At 46.2% G+C, this 18,625-nt stretch overlaps 1 protein-coding gene across 10 annotated transcripts in view; it reads left to right on the top strand.

The window, feature by feature from the left end:
• The first annotated feature begins 3,699 nt into the window (after window positions 1-3,699).
• LOC308480621 (uncharacterized protein) overlaps window positions 3,700-18,625 on the top strand; it is a 78,423-nt gene continuing 63,497 nt past the window's right edge. For 8 of the 10 annotated variants that reach the window (XR_013988131.1, XR_013988132.1, XR_013988133.1 and 5 more), the window contains exon 1: window positions 3,700-3,793. Coding sequence is in view for 6 of the 10 variants with exons in the window: in XM_081012398.1 (XP_080868524.1) it covers window positions 3,775-3,793 (19 nt within the window). In the remaining 4 variants the exon portion in view is untranslated. Of the gene's footprint in view, window positions 3,794-4,690; window positions 4,781-11,416; window positions 11,471-18,625 lie in introns of all 10 variants that reach the window. The other 2 variants (XR_013988134.1, XM_081012399.1) reach the window with 2 other exon arrangements.

Here is an 18,625-nt window from a genome sequence, read left to right as displayed (position 1 = left end):
AGTTCAGGAAGGCAGTAAATGCTTCTGAACATCAGTTGCTGGAAATTTGTCGCATTCAAATTCTGCTTGTGCACTTTCCATAGGCTTCTCTTGACACCTTGAGACAGGATTTTGGACAAGATGGACCACTCATCTGATCCAGCAGAGCTCTTTTTGTGTTTTTAAGGAGGGAGGGTGTTATGTGCTGAGCTTGGATCCTAGGACAATAGGCAGGTAGGATCCTGGAATGCAACAACCTGATTGGCCTGCAGGAGCAGACCAATCAGACACCAGGAGGAAGTGAATCAGCTTATTAGGCCAGTAGGATCCTAGAATGCAATAACCGATTGGCCGGCAGGAGCAGACCAATCAGGCTCCAGGGGGGAAGCAGAATCAGCCAATCACACGGGACCCATTGTGTAAATAATGTATATAAAAGCCTGAGGTTGGGGGGGGGGGGAATTCAATCACTGTTCCTTTGAGCTGAAATAAAGAGCATGAAATCACTACTTGACTCTGAGTATATTTCAGGGGGTGTAGCAATGAGTTTTCTCATTAGGGTGAAATTATTACTAGGAACAATGTAGGTATTTTAGTGATGTGTGGTGACTGTGGACCATTTAGCTAAGGTGCATCCTCTCTTCTTCTTTTTTTGAGAACCCCTCCCGGGCCTGGATGACATGTTACCTGAAGTCTGCTATGGAGAATGAGACAAGCAAGATAATTCCAGAGGGAAACAGGGGAGAATGAAAGGAGGTGGTTGAAGGGTATTCTTCAGCTTTCAAGGTCTTGACAGCTCCACACATGTGTACTCCAGATGTCTGCCCTTTCTTTCTAGCACCTTCTCCTGCAAATAAAGGTCGGCCGCAGAGAAGAATGAGCATGAAAACGGAAGATGCCTGAGTGAAACTCTCAGAATACTTGAAAAAATGTGGAGAGTCTTGGCAGAACGCTCAAGGCAAAGGAAAACTTGGTGCAACCACTCTGGCTCTATTTACAGAAGCCGGCCAGGCTGTTGGCTGATTCTCACTTCAACACTGGCAAATGGACCGGTGATCTCCACAGCACATGAGGGCAGCAAACTAGCTTAGGAGGCGCATGACAGGTCATGCAGTGCATAAAGCTTTGTGAGTCAAGGACCCTCCACCTGCATAGGATTATAATAAGACACACAGACACATTATTTTAGGTTAATGGGCAAAATTAGGCCACAACTTTCATTGGTTACAGCATGTGAGTAGTATTGGCTTAGGCATTGGATGAAACAGCAATACAAGACTCCACCCCGCTCAGCCGGGATTCATATCTGGGTTAACAACCAATGGGAGGAGCTTGTTGATGCAAATACAACTGGAAGCAACCCCATGATGTCACTGGGGGTCATGCCATGGCCATAGCCACTAGCAGGGCATCGGACAGGATCCACAACCGCCGGATTCCTCTAACGGAATACCCATATCCGAAGGAAGCAGGAACAGAATGAGAGAAGTGGGCTGCCGTGGCTGTTTAAGCGCATTTAGCCCCGCCCACCAGCCGATCCTATTGGTTGGTTGGGAGGCTTGGCTGCAGCAGCAGAACCAATCAGGGGGGGCCCCGCAGGAGGCTGCTCCCGCTCACAACCCCTCCCCTCTGGGAGGAGGAGAGGCTTTGTCCTGCAATACCTCACTACGGCTCACCACCAACCAGCATCTGCTACCTGAGACAGCCAGTCCCCCTGGCCATTGTGGGCAGATGTCTATCATGCCCCCTATTGGCCAGGATGAGCAATGGTGACATCAGCTAAGAGCATAAAGAGAGAGGGAAATGATTAGGCAAGATAAGACCCGGGCGGCAGGATGTAACCGGGACAAAACGACAATTCTGAGCATAAAGTGTTATAAGAAAACTACCTCTAATTCCCTTATGGGGTATCCAGAGCCCATACAGAGTCCCTCAGGAGATCTCTATCAGATGGAGATAAAGCAGAGGCCAGCCAGAGTACAGTGGTACCTCAGGTTACATACGCTTCAGGTTACATACGCTTCAGGTTACAGACTCCGCTAACCCAGAAGTAGTGCTTCAGGTTAAGAACTTTGCTTCAGGATGAGAACAGAAATCGTGCTCCGGTGGCGCAGCGGCAGCAGGAGGCCCCATTAGCTAAAGTGGTACCTCAGGTTAAGAACAGTTTCAGGTTAAGAACGAACCTCCGGAACGAATTAAGTACTTAACCCGAGGTACCACTGTATACTGAAAGCAAAACGGCTAGTAAACCTGATCTTTATTAAAGGAAATAAACTATTACAACAGGATCCCCACTCACCACACACAGGAGAGAGAACCCCGAACAATGGTGTGCAAGACCCTATAAAGGCTTTTGAAACTGCCCACCCTGTAGCCCAAGGCCACCCCCCAAAACATCATACATACATCACAGAAGGAGGTGGTCTCCAGCAGAAATTTGAGAGTGTTGCCTCTCCTGTCTGCCTGATAGTGCCTTACTTGATTGCATTTTCTGGGTAGCCTGGCCGTTTCTTTGAGATGGTAAATACTCAGTTCCTGAAACTCTTACGCATATTGCTCAGCTTAACAGATACTTGCCAGACTGTATTTGAAAAGGGAGATGTAAACCCCAACAGTCCAAAGACAATGGACTTTCCCATTTCCTTCCTGCTTGCTGAGAAATATTTGAGGTCAATGTGGGAGAGTCAACATGGCTTGAGGATTGTTCTCCTGTACTATTTCAGACACATGGTTTATATACTTATGTATGTGTTTGCCTTAGGGATGCGGGTGGCGCTGTGGATTAAACCACAGAGCCTAGGACTTGCTGATCAGAAGGTTGGCGGTTCGAATCCCTGTGATGGGGTGAGCTCCCGTTGCTCAGTCCCTGCTCCTGCCAACCTAGCAGTTTGAAAGCACGAAGTGCAAGTAGATAAATAAGTACCGCTCCGGCGGGAAGGTAAACGGTGTTTCCGTGCGCTGCTCTGGTTCACCAGAAGCGGCTTAGTCATGTTGGCCACATGACCCGGAAGCTGTTGGGATACTGCCAGGGAGACAAAGTCCATCATGGCCCCCAAGCCGTGTCCGGACGTCCATCGATCTCCCGTAGACACGCAGTATCAGCAATTAGCGACATGAGCTCCAGAAATAGCCTGCCACATTCCAGAACTCAATGCACGCTCTGTCAGCAGATAATGCACAGCAAAAGTCGCACTCAGGAGAGCATTATTTACAAGTTTTATTCAGCATTGATCAGAACAAAGAAAAACATGACTGCCTGCTTCAGTGTCTCCAGACACAGAGAGAGCGAAAACAAAGACACAACAGAAACATCCTGTGAAACAGGAAATACGCAGACTCTGTGACTCACAAAGCCTGCCCCCTTTTAAGGTGGAACGGAAATATCGTAACATCTGTACACCGGCTCCCTCGGCCAATAAAGCGAGATGAGCTCCGCAACCCCAGAGTCATCCGCGACTAGACCTAATGGTCAGGGGTCCCTTTACCTTTACCTTTTTAACAACAACAACAATTTTATTATTTATACCCCGCCCATCTGGCTGAGTTACCCAAGCCACTCTGGGTGGGGGCCCTAAGATGCACTGTGGTCTTATCCCATTATACTTTGACACCCCCTCCCCTTATTTTTATTGTTATTAACACAGCTGCCTGGCAACCCAGCAGCCTGGCCCCTGTCTCCCAGCTGATGTCACAATAGGCAGTTTTGCAAGCAAGCATCATATTGCCCTGAGAGAGGGATGTCTGTCACTCTGATGGTGATACACTTGCCAAGGCCTGTGGTGCCCATAAGCGATAATGAGCAGGAACTGTGAAGGTAAGAGGAGTTTAGATGCCAGATTCTTGAACTGGGGGGGGGGGGCACATTCATTGGGAATGGAAAACCAGGAGGGTGTTGTGTGTCACAGGATTGTGCCTTGACTTCAAGAGGAACGCTGGGGAGATGGGTTTTGCTGCCACCCTAGCAGTTTGAAAGCACGAAGTGCAAGTAGATAAATAGGTACCGCTCCGGCGGGAAGGTAAACGGCGTTTCTGTGCGCTGCTCTGGTTCACCAGAAGCGACTTAGTCATGCTAGCCACATGACCTGGAAGCTGTACGCCAGCTCCCTAGGCCAATAAAGTGAGATGAGCACTGCAACTCCAGAGTTGTCCGCGACTGGACCTAATGGTAAGGGGTCCCTTTACCTTTATCTTATGTCTTTGCCTTGTACATTTATGAACATATATTCTATATCTGAGACCTGAGAGTTCTTATAACAAAGGCACAGGGTCTTGAGAAGTGGCTGTCTGGACAAGGAGGGCTTTAGAGAACTCAGCATAAAGAGCAATGAGGCAACTGTGAGTTTGGATCCCAGCAGCAAAAGGGGGAAACTGGCAAATCTGAGCCCAGGTCTCTCCCAGGAAAGCAAGTGAAGGACATGAAGCAGCATGAATAATTGAAGACTACTATAGATCCAAAATCCACAAAGTCCCAATTTTGAATTTGTTTTGTGATAAGAATTTTAAAGTCTTATATATATATAATAAATGTTCATAAATGCACCAACTAAGCACGTACATAAATCAGCACAGGAAGACCGACCTGAAACCATTTTTGATTCCCAAACTGACCCAATGTTTTCTCTGTAAGGTCAAAGGAAAATGGAAAAGCCTCCCCATTGTCTTTTCCTTCACAAATCCTGTCTTAAGGGTCTGTCTGTCTGTGTTTGAATAGGGTGAGCCTGTGACCTGGCTCAGGAACTATTTATCATTACAAAAGACTGGCCAGGCTCCCCAGGGTATCCAGTCAAGTGAGCATTAACAGGTAACCTTTCAGACGAGATAAACAACGCACTCAGATTTCTGCTGTAGACCGCCTTTTCTGTGATGTAGGTATGATGTATCGGGGGTGTGTGTGTCTTGGGTTACACCCCTACTGTGATGTATGTATGATGTATGGAGGAGTGGTCTGGAGCTCCAGGGCAGGGAATTTAAAATTTCTATATAAGGGCAGGCACACCTTTGTTCTGGGTTCCTCCTCCTTTCCTGCGTGTGAGGGGAGCACCCTGTTGCTTACTAGCTGCTTTGCTTCTCAATATTCTCTGGCTGGCCTCTGTTATTTTCTCCTACCAAGAGGGAACCTAAGTAAGGACTCTATATGGGCTCTTTGTTACCCAATAAGGGGGAAAAGGGCAGATTTTTGTTTACAACACTTTCTTCTTGTAGGACCAGGCATCGGACTTCCCTTACCCCAACCCAAATAATAAGATACCAATGAGACTGGTTTGGGGTCAAAACAGGCCCAACTTTATTGAATACAGATGAAAGAGGTTTGGCTTGGGCACGGGGCAATCAAAATACTTCTGGCCCACCGCCGGAAGTGACGTGTGGTCAATCCAGGCGGGGGTTCCTAAGACTTACACCCAATAGGGTGACCCCCGCAGGGGCCACCATCTGGGGGAGTGCTTTTGACTCTGGCCCCCCCAGGCCTCGCAGATATGGCCACTCCCCTCGGATCCCTTTACTGGGATACTCCAGAGTTGGAGGGGCAGGTGGAGACCACAACCTCCCCTCCATCCAAAACAAAGGATTGCCCCAATGCCCAGCCATTTTTGAGGATTGCTATGAGGTAGGCAAAACCACCAGGTCAGTGCCAATTAGCCCAGTGGGCAAATTCCTACCCCGCCCCTTGAAGGACGGCGACCACCGTAGCCACAGCAAAGTCATTGACTATCAGCTTAAACCAGACTTCCTCAACCTCGGCCCTCCAGATGTTTTGAGACTACAATTCCCATCATCCCTGAGCACTGGTCCTGCTAGCTAGGGATCATGGGAGTTGGAGGCCAAAAACATCTGGAGGGCCGAGGTTGAGGAAGCCTGGCTTAAACCGAGGGTGGGCGGGCCGGGAAACCTAGCACAGGAACAAACAGGCTGAGCTCCAGGTACTGGCTGCTTAAATAGGCAAGGGGGGGATCCGAGGGAAGCCCACCGTCTGCTCCAATCAGGAGGGGCACAGTCAGTTTGAATTCCCCCATTGGGGCCCCAGTGAAGCCTCCTCCATCCTGCAGTGCAGCCACACGAAAAGGATGAGTGGGCTTGGCCAGTGAATCCTGACCTGCCTGCTCTCACTGATCCATACAATGTTGGATTCAGCGGCGTAGCGTGGGTTGTCAGCACCCGGGGCAAGGCAAGTAATTTGCGCCCCCTAACCCGGGGCAAGGCAAGTAATTTGTGCCCCCTAACCCCTAACCTGCCGCCGCTGCCAGCTTCTTCTTGCTTCTTGCTGCTGCCTGGTCTGGTCTGGTGTGGTTCTCTCCCGCGCTCAGCGCTGCGCTGGGCGGCTGCTGCACTGTCCCTCCCCCAGATAGTCCCTCACTCTCTCTCCGCACCGCATGCCTGGCACCCACCCCCTCCACAGTGGGCAGCGACCCAGCGGCTCGGATCGGATTCGCACAGCCAGCACTGCAGTGAGAGAGAGTGAGTGAGCCAGGTACGGGCAGAGAGCTGCGAGTGCGAGCGCGCCCCCCCCCAGATGTTGTGCCCGGTGCGGCCGGCCCCCCCTGCACCCCCCACGCTACGCCACTGGTTGGATTGCATTCAGACTAAGTCCTTGGACACAACACCACCAAGAGAAAGCTTTGCTATGGAAATGGGAAAATGCTTCCACTACACATTTTCACATCAAAAGTATTTTGCAATGTTTTATTCCTGTGGTATTTGAGCAACACGGCATTTCCATCCAATCTCAGAGGGAAACAAATGCCCAAATTATTGGCATTTCCTCACAGGACGAAAATATTTCCCCACCCACTGGGATTCTGGCCTTTAGCAGAGCTATGGATCCTTTTGTCCATGAGTCACTTGGAGACTTGGTGACTCACGAAGGCTGGAGCAGCCGCAGGAATGTGCACCCGGCTTTGCAGAACAAACGCCAGAGAGTCGGTCTGAAACGGAGATGTGTTCAAAATCACAGGGGTGCTCACCAAATGCAGGGCTACAGGGGAAAGGAGAGGAAGAGGAAAGTCTTGTATGACTACTGATGTCACAAAGGAAAAGGGTCACAATTTAATCCCATAGTGTCAGCCCATTAGTCCTTACGTTTGTCTCAGAGACTTTGTCAGAGATGAGGATGGGTCATGGTGGAATGACTACGGATGGCACAGTTAAAGCAGATAAAGTCCTTTCCCTTGTTTTGGTCTCAAATCTAGAATAAATGCTGATAACTGCACAAGGTAAACACACATACATAGGTATATAACCCACATGTCTAAAATAGTACAGGAGAGCAACTCAAAAGCCATCTTGGTTCTTCTAAAGGCTCTCAATATTTCCTCTGCCTCCTTAATCCCCCTTGCCTGAGAAAACGCAGGCAGATAGCAGTCAGGGGGAGTTCCTGAAGGGATTCTTCTCCTATATATCTATGAACCTCCTTTGTATTACAGTGGTACCTTGGGTTAAGAGTTTAATTCATTCTGGAGGTCTGTTCTTAACCTGAAACTGTTCTTAACCTGAAGCACCACTTTCGCTATCGGGCCTCCTGCTGCGCCACAGCATGATTTCTGTTCTCATCCTGAAGCAAAGTTCCTAACCCGAGGTAATATTTCTGGGTTAGTGGAGTCTGTAACCTGAAGCGTATGTAACCTGAAGCATCTGTAACCCGAGGTACCACTGTAATTGTCATTGTTTGCCCAGGTGCTCTGCACTGAGGGAAGTCTGACAGGCATCCTGATTGTCTTATCAAATGCTAATGTTTTGTGTAAACTGTATCTGGAACTATGTGAAACTTGCTAAATCCTCAGGAATATTACACCTTGGCCTGCCCGAGTCACAGTAATCGGGGCAGAGGAAGGGGTGGGTGGTGGGTATGGGCCGCCCCGGGTGTCACCACTGAGCGGGGTGACAAAATGCTGGGTGTCACTCACCGCAGGGCCTGTAGCACGCCTGAGCCACATGTCTCTCCTGGGAGAGATGTGGTGCCTTGGGCGTGTGCAGGCTCCGTGGTCTGCTTGCTGCCTCCCCCCAGCTGTAGGGTGGCCCTGACTCCGGAGGCCCTGCGGTGTGCCCCACCCCTATGGGTGGCTCACCCCACCTCACCCTGCCCCTATGGGAGGCTCATCCCGCCCCTGGACGGGCTGCCCCAGGCGCCTGAGCGACTTCCTCCGCTTCTGACCGTAACCCCACCTTGTGTGTGAGGTAATTGCTGACTGTTTGTAGAGGGGATTGTCTTCCTTTTCCATGCCAAAAGGCAAACCCTTCAAAGAGATGTTTCTTCTTGGTTCTAGGTTTCTCTTGCCTCCTTGCAAGGAGGGGAGGAAACTCTGCTGCAACAGAAAAACAAAGATCTGCCTTGCTTTCACTGCATCCTGTCTCCATCCATTCATCTCTGACCGATCAGGGACTTAGGGGACTCCTTGGGGAGCTGGGCAGCAAAAGCCGAACACCCCTATTTTTCTATAGCACCCTTTATGTAGGCCATTTAAGGGGGAAAGGAACATTTAGGAGGCTTGCTCCAAGGTAAAAGGTTGCAGGTTCCCTAAACACAGCATGTCACCCTCTCTCTCAGCATGCAGATTATTGCACCTTTCCTGTTCTAAGATGGTTCAGAAGGAGGCAGGCAAGCAAGACAGACCTGGAATCATAGAATTGTATAGCTGGAAGGAACCCTGAGGGTCATGTAGTCCAACCCCTTGCAATGCATGAATCTCAACCAAAGCAGCCATCTTGCAAATACGTGGGTTTAAACTTGTGAAGTGCAAAGTACAAGTGTGGCATATCAGATGCAAAGAGCGCATGTTTGTAGAACATCAGTGTTTCGCTATAAGAATTTCTAGGTCTCAAATATAGAATAAGTCTTCATAAATGCACACATATCTAAATAGATGAACCACGTGTCTGAAATAGTATGGGAGAGCAATCCTGAAGCCCTTTTGACTCTCCCAATGACCTCAGATAGTCCTCTGCAGTAAGGGAGGCAAATGGGAAAAGCCTTCCCATTTATTTTTTTTTGCTTACAAATCCTGTTTTAACGGCGTATTTCTGTATGAATAGGGTGAGTCTGTGACCTGAGTTCAGGAACTAAAATATTAACCATCACAAAAGAATGGCCAGGCTGCCCAGGTAATGCAATCAGTGACCATTATCAGGTATCCTGCAAGACGGGATTTCTGCTGTAGACCGCCTCCTTCTGTGATGCATGTACGATGTGGTTTTTTTTGGGGGGTGTGGTCTTGGGCTACAGGGTGGGCAATTTCAAGAGTCCATATCAAGGGTTGTCAACCTGGTTCGAACTAGTGGGCGTTTCAGGATTCTAGGTGGGCAGTAGGGGGTTCTACAGCACAAGCTGAATCCTCCTTCCATTGAGCACCGGTGGGCGGTAAGGAAATTTTACCATCAAGAAAGATGCATTAGTGGGCGGTAGGTATAAAAAGCTTGACTACCCCTGGTCTATATAAAGGCTTGCGCACCATTGTTTGGGGTTCTCTCCTTCCTCCTGCGTGTAGTGAGTGGGGACCCTGTTCCAACAGTTCCTTGAATAAAGATCATGCTGACTAGCTACTTTGCTTCTCAATATTCTCTGGTTGGCCTCTGTTATTTTCTCCTACCAATAGGGAACCCACTTAAGGACTCTATATGGGCTCCGGAATACCCCATAAGGAAAAGAGAACAGTTTTTCTTATAGCAGTTTCTTATGATGTATTTGCTTTGTGATTGGTGCATGGAATATCTGTGGCCTGGGCAAGAGCACTCCCTTCTGACTTTGAAGAGCCAGGACTCCATCTGGGACATAATCTGCCGCTGAGATCAGACAAGCTTTTCCTGCTCTGGCACACTGAAGTGCACATTAATACCTTATTGACTGCCTATCTTTTATGTTTCATTAACTTGCAAAGGATTACAGTGCTGTTCACCATCCCGCCCCCCGCCTGAAAATCTTTGTATAATGAGACAGCTGCTGTAAATTATATTCCTTTTTAGTAAATTGTGTGGTTATAATGGGAAATTAAGCTACAAACCCTTGCAAGTTTATGACCTGCAACTGAATGCAGTCCCCTTTCATATTTTATAATATGCAACTTTCTTTTGTATATCAGACCTCGGAGGAGACAAAAATACTTGCTCGGGTCCCCACCACATGAAGGATCCCAAAACAAGTCAAATTAATTTTTTTAAAAAAATTCCTTACTTTTTCTGGCCATATGTAAACACCCCAGTAACATTACAAATTTAGTCATAAATCTGAACTACAGTTATCACTGTAAACCAATAACAACTGTGCAGATACTTACTATAGTGCTTTAAGTTAACAGTGATAATAAATCTGTCATAATCCCCATGGCAACCCACTTAGCTGCGCTGTAGGAGTCGCACGATGTTATTGATAAAATCTGCCGAACTCTGCTCTAGCTGAGTCACCACACAGAATACTATTTCCATTTTATTATAACAACTCTAGTTAAATGGTGATTTTATGTGGCAAGCCATATTTATTTTCCACAGCAGCTTTATTTTGTTTCTGTAACATGAATGAGGCCCCACGTCTAATACGGGCAGGCCCTGGGCCCTGTGTAAGTTAAGAGAAAGCTGCAATCCTGTGCCCATGTCCTTAGGAGCAAACCCTGTTGAACATGCAATAAACATGCGCAGGTGTCGGCTGTAAGATGATTTTATTTTGAGCCAGGTAGAGTAACAGAGGGCTCCCATGTGATTCCTTTCGACCCTCTGTTTTCCCTTGGGAAAACCTGTGGTTTAGCGCTGAATTGGAACAAATGTAGGGCTACCATATGTCCAGATTTCCCTGGACATTACTGGGATTTCAAAGGCGGAAGTGACGTCCAGGAGGGAATTTCCAGAAGGCGGCATCGCATTTGTTTGGTGTTTTTGTGGGGAGAAAAGGTCAACAACTCTGGGGTTTGTCTAACTTTTGGGGTATCCTGGTTTTTATACTTTTTGAAATATGCTAACCCTATTACAATTCTTTTTAAGCTCCTGTGAGAATTTATTGGCTGGGATCTCATCCTGCGCTGTATTCTTGTTTTGCTGTTGTTGAGAAGTTTTGCAACATCTGTGCTTTTGCACTCTTCCATAAGCCAGCATGGGAAATTCCATTTGGCCGTTGACTGGCAGTGATAGGTTCAGGGCAGATGTAATGAAGTATTTCTATAAACTTGTTCTCAGTGGTATTTGGCCGGACGTTGCTGGAAACAGAAAGCTGGGGCTAGATGGATCTTTAGTCCAATGCAGCAAGGGAATTGGTAAACATGGTATACATTTCAATAATTTTATAATCATTTCAACGTTTCTAAACTTGACTGCCTTTCCCCTCTTTCTGTGGTTCCTTAAATTTATTTTTAATATTTTCTGCATATCCAAATTAACTTAATTTGCTCATTTATTCATCTACTTTAAATCTATCCTCTTATAAAACTGCAGGCTATTACAATAATCCCAATAATCCTGACAGGTCTCTCTGTGTGTGATGCCCTCCAGTATGATGCTTCAGGCTGCTGAGAGTAAGGTGGGTTATGAGCTCCTTATAGTGTGAGTGTGCATTATTCTCTTGGAAAATATTCAGTAGGGCCAGTTCTGGGGTGGGTTCCATTACCTGTTTGGTTATTTTGCATATTTCTTATAAGATTTCTGTCCAGAAGGATTGGATTTGGTGGCATTCCCACCACATGTGGCGGTATGTGCCTGTGGAGGTGCAGCGTCTCCAGCATTTTGGTGAGGTTCCGGGGTGTATCTGTTGGTTTCTATTTCCCTCACTGAGCAGCAACTGCAGTCACAAGACATTGTTTTGCATTCCACAGTCAGAGTTACTGTTGGATTCCCATGGGAATGGGAGACTGGATGTGACGTACACTGGTTTCCTGTTTTTCACTGTTCTCTCGGTTTCTTTGTTAGAGACAGTTGCTTCTCTGCTCTCACAGAGGCAAGATGCATGTTTGTATTCTCTCAGCATAGAGTGAAATAAAGTTAAGAATGTGGCACATACTGCTTATCCTTCTGCTGTGTGGACTACTCTGTTTGGGCTCAAGATGAGACGAGCCTGTATCAGCTTCAGATGGCCCGAAGCTGGTCAAAATCTCACAGTATCAGTGCCAGTTTCTGTGGTGTTAGGTACCATCTGTAGGTAAATTTCAAGGTGAGCTCCATTCTTTTGACTGAGATGGATTCAAAGGGAGGTTTAGACCACATTCCAGTCCATTGGGTAGGGTTCGTAGCCTATGTCGTGCTCCCATTGTTCTTTGATTGCGTTGAGGGGGTTTGTGGGATTTTGGAGAAGTATTTTGTATATTGTGGATACCATTCCCTTGCTGTGTCCCTCTGCTGTTAGGAGGAGGTTTTCAAAGGTGATCAAGGGCCTAGGTGTTATGTACTGAAGTTCTCACCCTGGGCCAGCAGGGGGATACTGTAGATAGTTCAGGTCCACATATGCAAGTAAGGGATCGAAAGTGACGTTCAGTGATTGGATAGTTATAGAAAGTTGTTACAGTTATGTTGTACTGGAGCTCTATATAAGCAGGCTGGCTGAACCCTTCAGTTCAGTTCTGTTCTGGCATGTGAATAAACAAGAGCTGTTTGAAGAATCGCTGTGTCGTCTGATATGTTCACCCACCACTTAACATTAGTGGCTGCTGATTTTTACTGCTGGATTGTTTAAGAAGGCGTGTAGTTGGTGGTGTGTTAGTCAGGGTATTTGGGTATCCCCTAGTTTGTCTTGTATTCCTTGTGTTGGTACGGGTTTGTTATTTTTGTAGAAGTCTGCTAGATGGTATAGGCCTTTGGCTTGCCAAGCTTTTATTTGGAAGTTCTGTGCCACACGATGGAATAGTGGGTGGTGAACCAAAGGAATGGGGTTGGGGACAGTTTACCTACTTTTACTTAGATTGTGTGAACCTGTTTAGTGTTGTGGAGATTTCCCTTTGTTTGTTTTGGAGGAATGGGCATGCTGCGGTGGGAGTGTTTTCAATTGTCACTCTCTCCAAGTGTACCCATTGTGCCTTCTCATCTTCTAGAATGCATGGGATTATGCGGTGCACTTGGTTGGTGATGTAGTATAATTCTATGTTGGGGATTCCCCATCTTCCTTCTGGGGCAGGGAGTTGCAGGTATTTGGGTCTTATTCTTGGCTTTTTGTGTGAGAAAATAAATGAGTGTAATTTCCCCCCTGCCATTTATGGAGTTGGGTTGAGAGAATCCAGATTGGGAGGGTTTGGAATAGGTAGGTTAATTTTGGGAGGGTGATCATTTTGACCATGGCTATTTTGTCTGAAAGGGTGAAGTTGATGTCGTTCCATTTCCTCAAGTCTCTGTTGATTTGCACCCCTAGGTATCTGAATTTGGTGTGGCAGAGTTTTATATTTGTGATGTTGGTGAATTCCTTCTGGGTATGCGGTATGTGTGTGTGTGTGTGTGTTGAAGCACATAACCTCGGATTTAGCAGAGTTCACCTGTAAGCCTGACACCATATCAAATATGCTGAGTTCTTTGATTAGGATGATTGCTGTGTTTATGAGATCTGGCGTCATGACAAAGAGCCTAGTTTATAGGTTTTACCTTTCATTTCCACTCCCTTGATATCAGGGGCAGCTCGGAGTCGGATTGCTAGGGGTTCCAGGCCTAGGATGAATAGGAAGGGAGCCAGTGAGCATCCTTGTTTTGTGCCTCTTTGGATTACTATGGTATTGGAGCCCATAGGATTAATTCTGCATTTTGCTGAGGTAAATTTGTTTCCTAATTTGGAGAAAGCTGGGGTCAAATTACATGTTGGTAAATACTGCTGTTAGGTATTTCCATTCCAAAAAAATCAAAGGCTTTGAGGATGTCCAGCAACCTAATCGTCAGTGGGAGTTTGGTTGTTTTGCTGTGTTTGATCAGATTCAGTAATTTCCTAATGGGATCTATTATATTCCGGCCAGGGATGAAGCCAATCTGGTCTGGGGCTATTAATTGGCGTAGGACAAAATTTAGGCAGTTGGCCAACGTTGATGTGAGTATTTTGAAGTCTTGATTTATCAATGAGATTGGGCAGTATGATTCTACTTTGAAACTATCCTTGAGTGGTTTTGGGATAGAGACTATTTTAGAGGAGGTCTAAGTTTTTATGAATTACATGTAGAATTCTGCTGTAAATCCATCCGGGCCTGGAGCTTTGTGTGGTTTCAGGTTTTTGAGGACTTGTTTCCAATTCCTCTGGGGTGATAGGACCGTCCATGAATTCTTGTTCCTCTGCAGTTAAGGTCGGCATAGTCAGCCCTGCTAGGAAATTTCTGATATCCTGCTCATATGGGTTGTGGGAGGTGTGGAGTAAAATTCAGTTTTATTCGCAGCGTGGGTTTCTCACTCTAAGACAAAATTATAGGGTCAGAATGCTCACAGCACAGCAACTTGATTAGCAGACGCTCCCGTGGGGCTTCATAATCAAATATTTGTTCACTGAAATGGAATCAAAGCAAAGGGTTTGCGAAGTAAGTCCCACAGCGCACAATACTGAAATAACAGATGGAAATTTAACAGAATTGAAACATTCTTTCTGTGCCGAGGCCTCTTTGAAGTGTGCAATTGAGCTCAGCCAAGAATGAGGGGGAAATGGACAATGTCAGCAAAGCAGAGCATTGGTGCTTCCCAGAAGATGTGTATCCCAGCATGCACTGCTAGTGACCACTGGTTTTTCTGGTGCTTTCCCTGGGGTCCAGATCTCGGCACGCACTGTTGTTGAGCATGCCCAGAAAAGATTTCTCAGAGGAAATGCCGTGACCACACTCATGATTTAGATTGGCTGGAGTTCTCTCATTCGGACGGGGTTTTCAATACAGCATTGCAATTTTGTTTTTTAGCAGAAAGGGTTTGGCACCATTTTGCCCCAGGAGATGTGAAACTGAAGAATTTAATATTTTAGCAAACCAATCTGCCGTTCTAGGAATTTGCCATTTAAAAGAGGGGGCGGGAGAAAGAGAGAGAGAGAGAGAGAGAACGAAGAATTCCAAAATCACCTAATTGATTCAGAGAAAGAACAGAAACTATACCAAAATATGGGGCGCCACCCAGTCAGAGTTATAACACTATTTAGTTCCCATTATGTCAATGAGATAATTAAGCAAGTCCCTCTTCCCTATTTAAACCAGCCGGATTTAAAAGTGCTTAACTTTGGCAATCAGTTGGGTGTTGTCAGTTCATGGTCTTAAAGCACAAGACCAGAACATTCTTCTGTCCAAGACAGAACAAATAGTTTTTAAGAAGTCATTTGTTGTAAGAAAGGCATCTCTTCCCATGGTGTACATATGTCCCCCCCCCCCCAATTGTTGCCTATAATCATACAAGTTTTGTAGGTTTTTGAAATAATAATAATATAACTTGCTAAGCCTTCATGTGCAGTAATTCCTCTAGGAAACAGCCTTCAGTTCTCTGAAAAAAACTCATCAGCCTAAAACAAACAAATAAAACCTTCTTCTATAAACCCAAATTTTGCAGAAGGGAGTACCCCAAGTCTTTAAGTTTCTGCTTTGGGGGTATGCAATGAAATCTTACTATTGGCAAATATACAGTGGTACCTCGGTTTAAGTACTTAATTCGTTCTGGAGGTCTGTTCTTAACCTGAAACTGTTCTTAACCTGAAGCACCACTTTAGCTAATGGGGCCTCTCGCTGCTGTCGGAGCACGATTTCTGTTCTTATCCTGAAGCAAAGTTCTTAACCTGAAGCACTATTTCTGGGTTAGCGGAGTCTGTAATCTGAAGCGTCTGTAACCTGAAGCATATGTAACCCGAGGTACCACTGTACATATATACATACATATTAGGGAAATTACACACAAAATAAGGGTGAGCTCCCGTTGCTCGGTCCCTGCTCCTGCCAACCTAGCAGTTCAAAAGCATGTCAAAGTGCAAGTAGATAAATAGGTACCGCTCAGGCGGGAAGGTAAACGGCGTTTCTGTGCACTGCTCTGGTTCGCCAGAAGAGGCTTAGTCATGCTGGCCACATGACCCAGAAGCTGTCTGAGAACAAACGCTGGCTTCCTAGGCCAGTAAAGTGAGATGAGCGCTGCAACCCCAGAGTCATCTGTGACTGGACTTAATGGTCAGGGGCCCCTTTACCTTTGCCTTTATGCAGTGGGTGGTGCTGTGGTCTAAGCCACTGAGCCTCTTGGGCTTGCCGATCAGAAGGTCAGTGGTTCAAATTCCCGCGACGGGGTGAGCTCCCGTTGCTCTGTCCCAGCTCCTGCCAACCTAGCAATTTGAAATCACACCAGTACAAGTAGGTAAATAGGTACCACTGTGGTGGGAAGGTAAAAGGCATTTCCCCGTACTTTGGTTTCTGTCACAGTGTCCCGTTGCACCAGAAGAGGTTTAGTCCTACTGGGCACATGACCCGGAAAGCTGTCTGTGGACAAACACCAGCTCCCTCGGCCTGAAAGTGAGATGTGTGCCACAACCCCCTAGTCCTTTGACTGGACTTAACCAGGGATCCTTTACCTTTGGGGTTTTTTTTTGCTATGCAATACCTCCACATCCCTCCCCTATATGCCTAGGTGATAGTGACAACAGCATGAACCTTTTATGTTTTAATTCTGTGAATGTTTTTAAATTATTGTTTATTTTTATGCTTTTTGTGGTTCTTATCTTCTTATGTTTATATGCAAGCCTCCTTGAGGCCCATAATGGGAAAGTTGGAGTATAAATAAAGATATCACCACCATAAATTTACACATTTGTCCGGATTTTTAGTTTTGGGGAAATGGCAAGCCTAGTTCCCAGGGGAGGATCAAGTTTCTCTTTGCTCTGTTCTCCTGATTTAAATCCCCTCTGAAGCTGCCTGCTATTGGGTGAAAGGAACATCAGGTACCTATATTATACAAGTCTCCCCTTCGCCACTGCACCCCCTCCAGCTTTCACGATGCATGCCACCTTAGGGGTGTGAGGGATTTACATGTGGGGAAATGGCACAAAGTGGTGGGGGGAAGAGTTTAACTCCCTCTCCTGATAGGGCCATGGTCCTGTTCTAAGCAAAAGACAATGGGAGACCAGTCATGAACCATCATGGGTGCTTAGACACTTAACACTGAGGTTTCTAATAATTAACCATACATCTTGCTGCAGGGAGATTCTCATTTCAGTCATCTTATTGTTGTTAGGTAGTTTTCATTGGTTGCCAAGGGGAAAAAATAGGTATATAAAAGGAGAATTCCCTGAATGCCAAGATTTGGAGCAAATACTCTTTGTTGAGAGGACCCCGGCAGAGATTTAAAATCCCAAAACATGCTGCAAAGTAAAGCGTGGAAATGCAGGCTGTTAGACCTTTAAAATATGCCCTTTTCGGTTCCTTCCAAAATTCCCCTCTCCCCCTAGCATAGAAAAGATCACGTTTGGTAAGTTAAGAAATTGTTTACTTACAAACTCTCCAAAGGTCAGATCTATGTGCTTTTCTATACAGCATTCAGAAAAAGTTGCATAGGCAGTAACTCTTGGCTTGGTTACAGTGGTGAAAGGTCCTATATTATTGGTATAGGAGCTCAAAAGAGGCTTGTTAGAGCCATGCAGTCTGAGCTTGCAGCAACCAGCTCAGACCTCTTTACATGCTGAGCTTCCCAGGTAGATTGAAGAGCAAACGTTTGATTACCTTCCTCACAAGGTGTGGCGTGGGACACCTAGCTATGCCTGCCAGGACAACTTACTCTATGGTGTTAACCCTTTCATGCATCCATTAGATGTAAGCATGTTGGTGATATGAGGCTTGCTATCCCGCAGTTTTAAGGTTTGGATTAAATTAGTGATATAGTAGTAAATAATGACATCTCTTAGCCCCTACATTAGCAGACGCCACAGCCCTGCCCACTAGGAGAACCCAAAAATGCAGGCAGTTGATATACCCTAGAGAGCAACAATACATAGTACCCATTTTATTATGATCAGCTAACAGCCATAATCATCATCACTAGCTGGCAATGGGTGGTGTTGGAATGGTCACAGTGTTGGACTTTGGCTGTTGAAATCTAGGTTCACATTCCTGATCCACTGTTAAGTTCACCTTGGGCTAGTCACTGTCTGAGCCTAGTGTCGGAACCTGCGTTCGACCGAGTGACTCTTCCGGAATCGCCCCCCGACAATAATTAACGACCTGAGCTTCTGATAAGGCTCCAGGCACATTCCCCCATTCAGCAGTTTCTAGCACAGGGAAGAGACGAGAAGTTTGAGCTACATTGCTAGGTTTTATTACTAAGCTACGCAGACAGAAAAGAAATACACCCTCTCTCTGTGAGAGCAGAGAGCAACTGAACAAAGGAACAGGAAACCAGTAACATCACATCCGTCACCTGTCTTCTGTGAGACTTCCAGTAGTCTGGAATGTGGGGAATGCAAAACAGAGTCTTGTGACTCCAAAGCGCTGCATAGTGGCAAACAGAAACTAACACCTAGCAAAGGGACCTTTTGCTAAACGAGACCTTTCTTCCAACACCCTTTGCCTCCCTGCTTACAACAGGCAGCATGTGCTACCTTCAATAGATTACATGACCGCTCCTTGTGGGAGAAAAGTAGATCACTAGACTGCTGTTGTCTATGTAGCTTTCAGTGTTGTTTAGTCTGCAATTCTAAACAAAGGTGGAATCTAGACACATATTTAAAAAACATTGTGAAAATGCTTTTAAATACCTTAAAAAAAATACCTTTCCCGCC

Source organism: Podarcis pityusensis (assembly GCF_964106645.2).
Source record: "Podarcis pityusensis genome assembly, chromosome: 6".
NCBI lineage: Eukaryota > Metazoa > Chordata > Lepidosauria > Squamata > Lacertidae > Podarcis > Podarcis pityusensis.
Note: the sequence above shows the minus strand (reverse complement) of the source record. Positions and strands in the feature narration are given on the sequence as shown.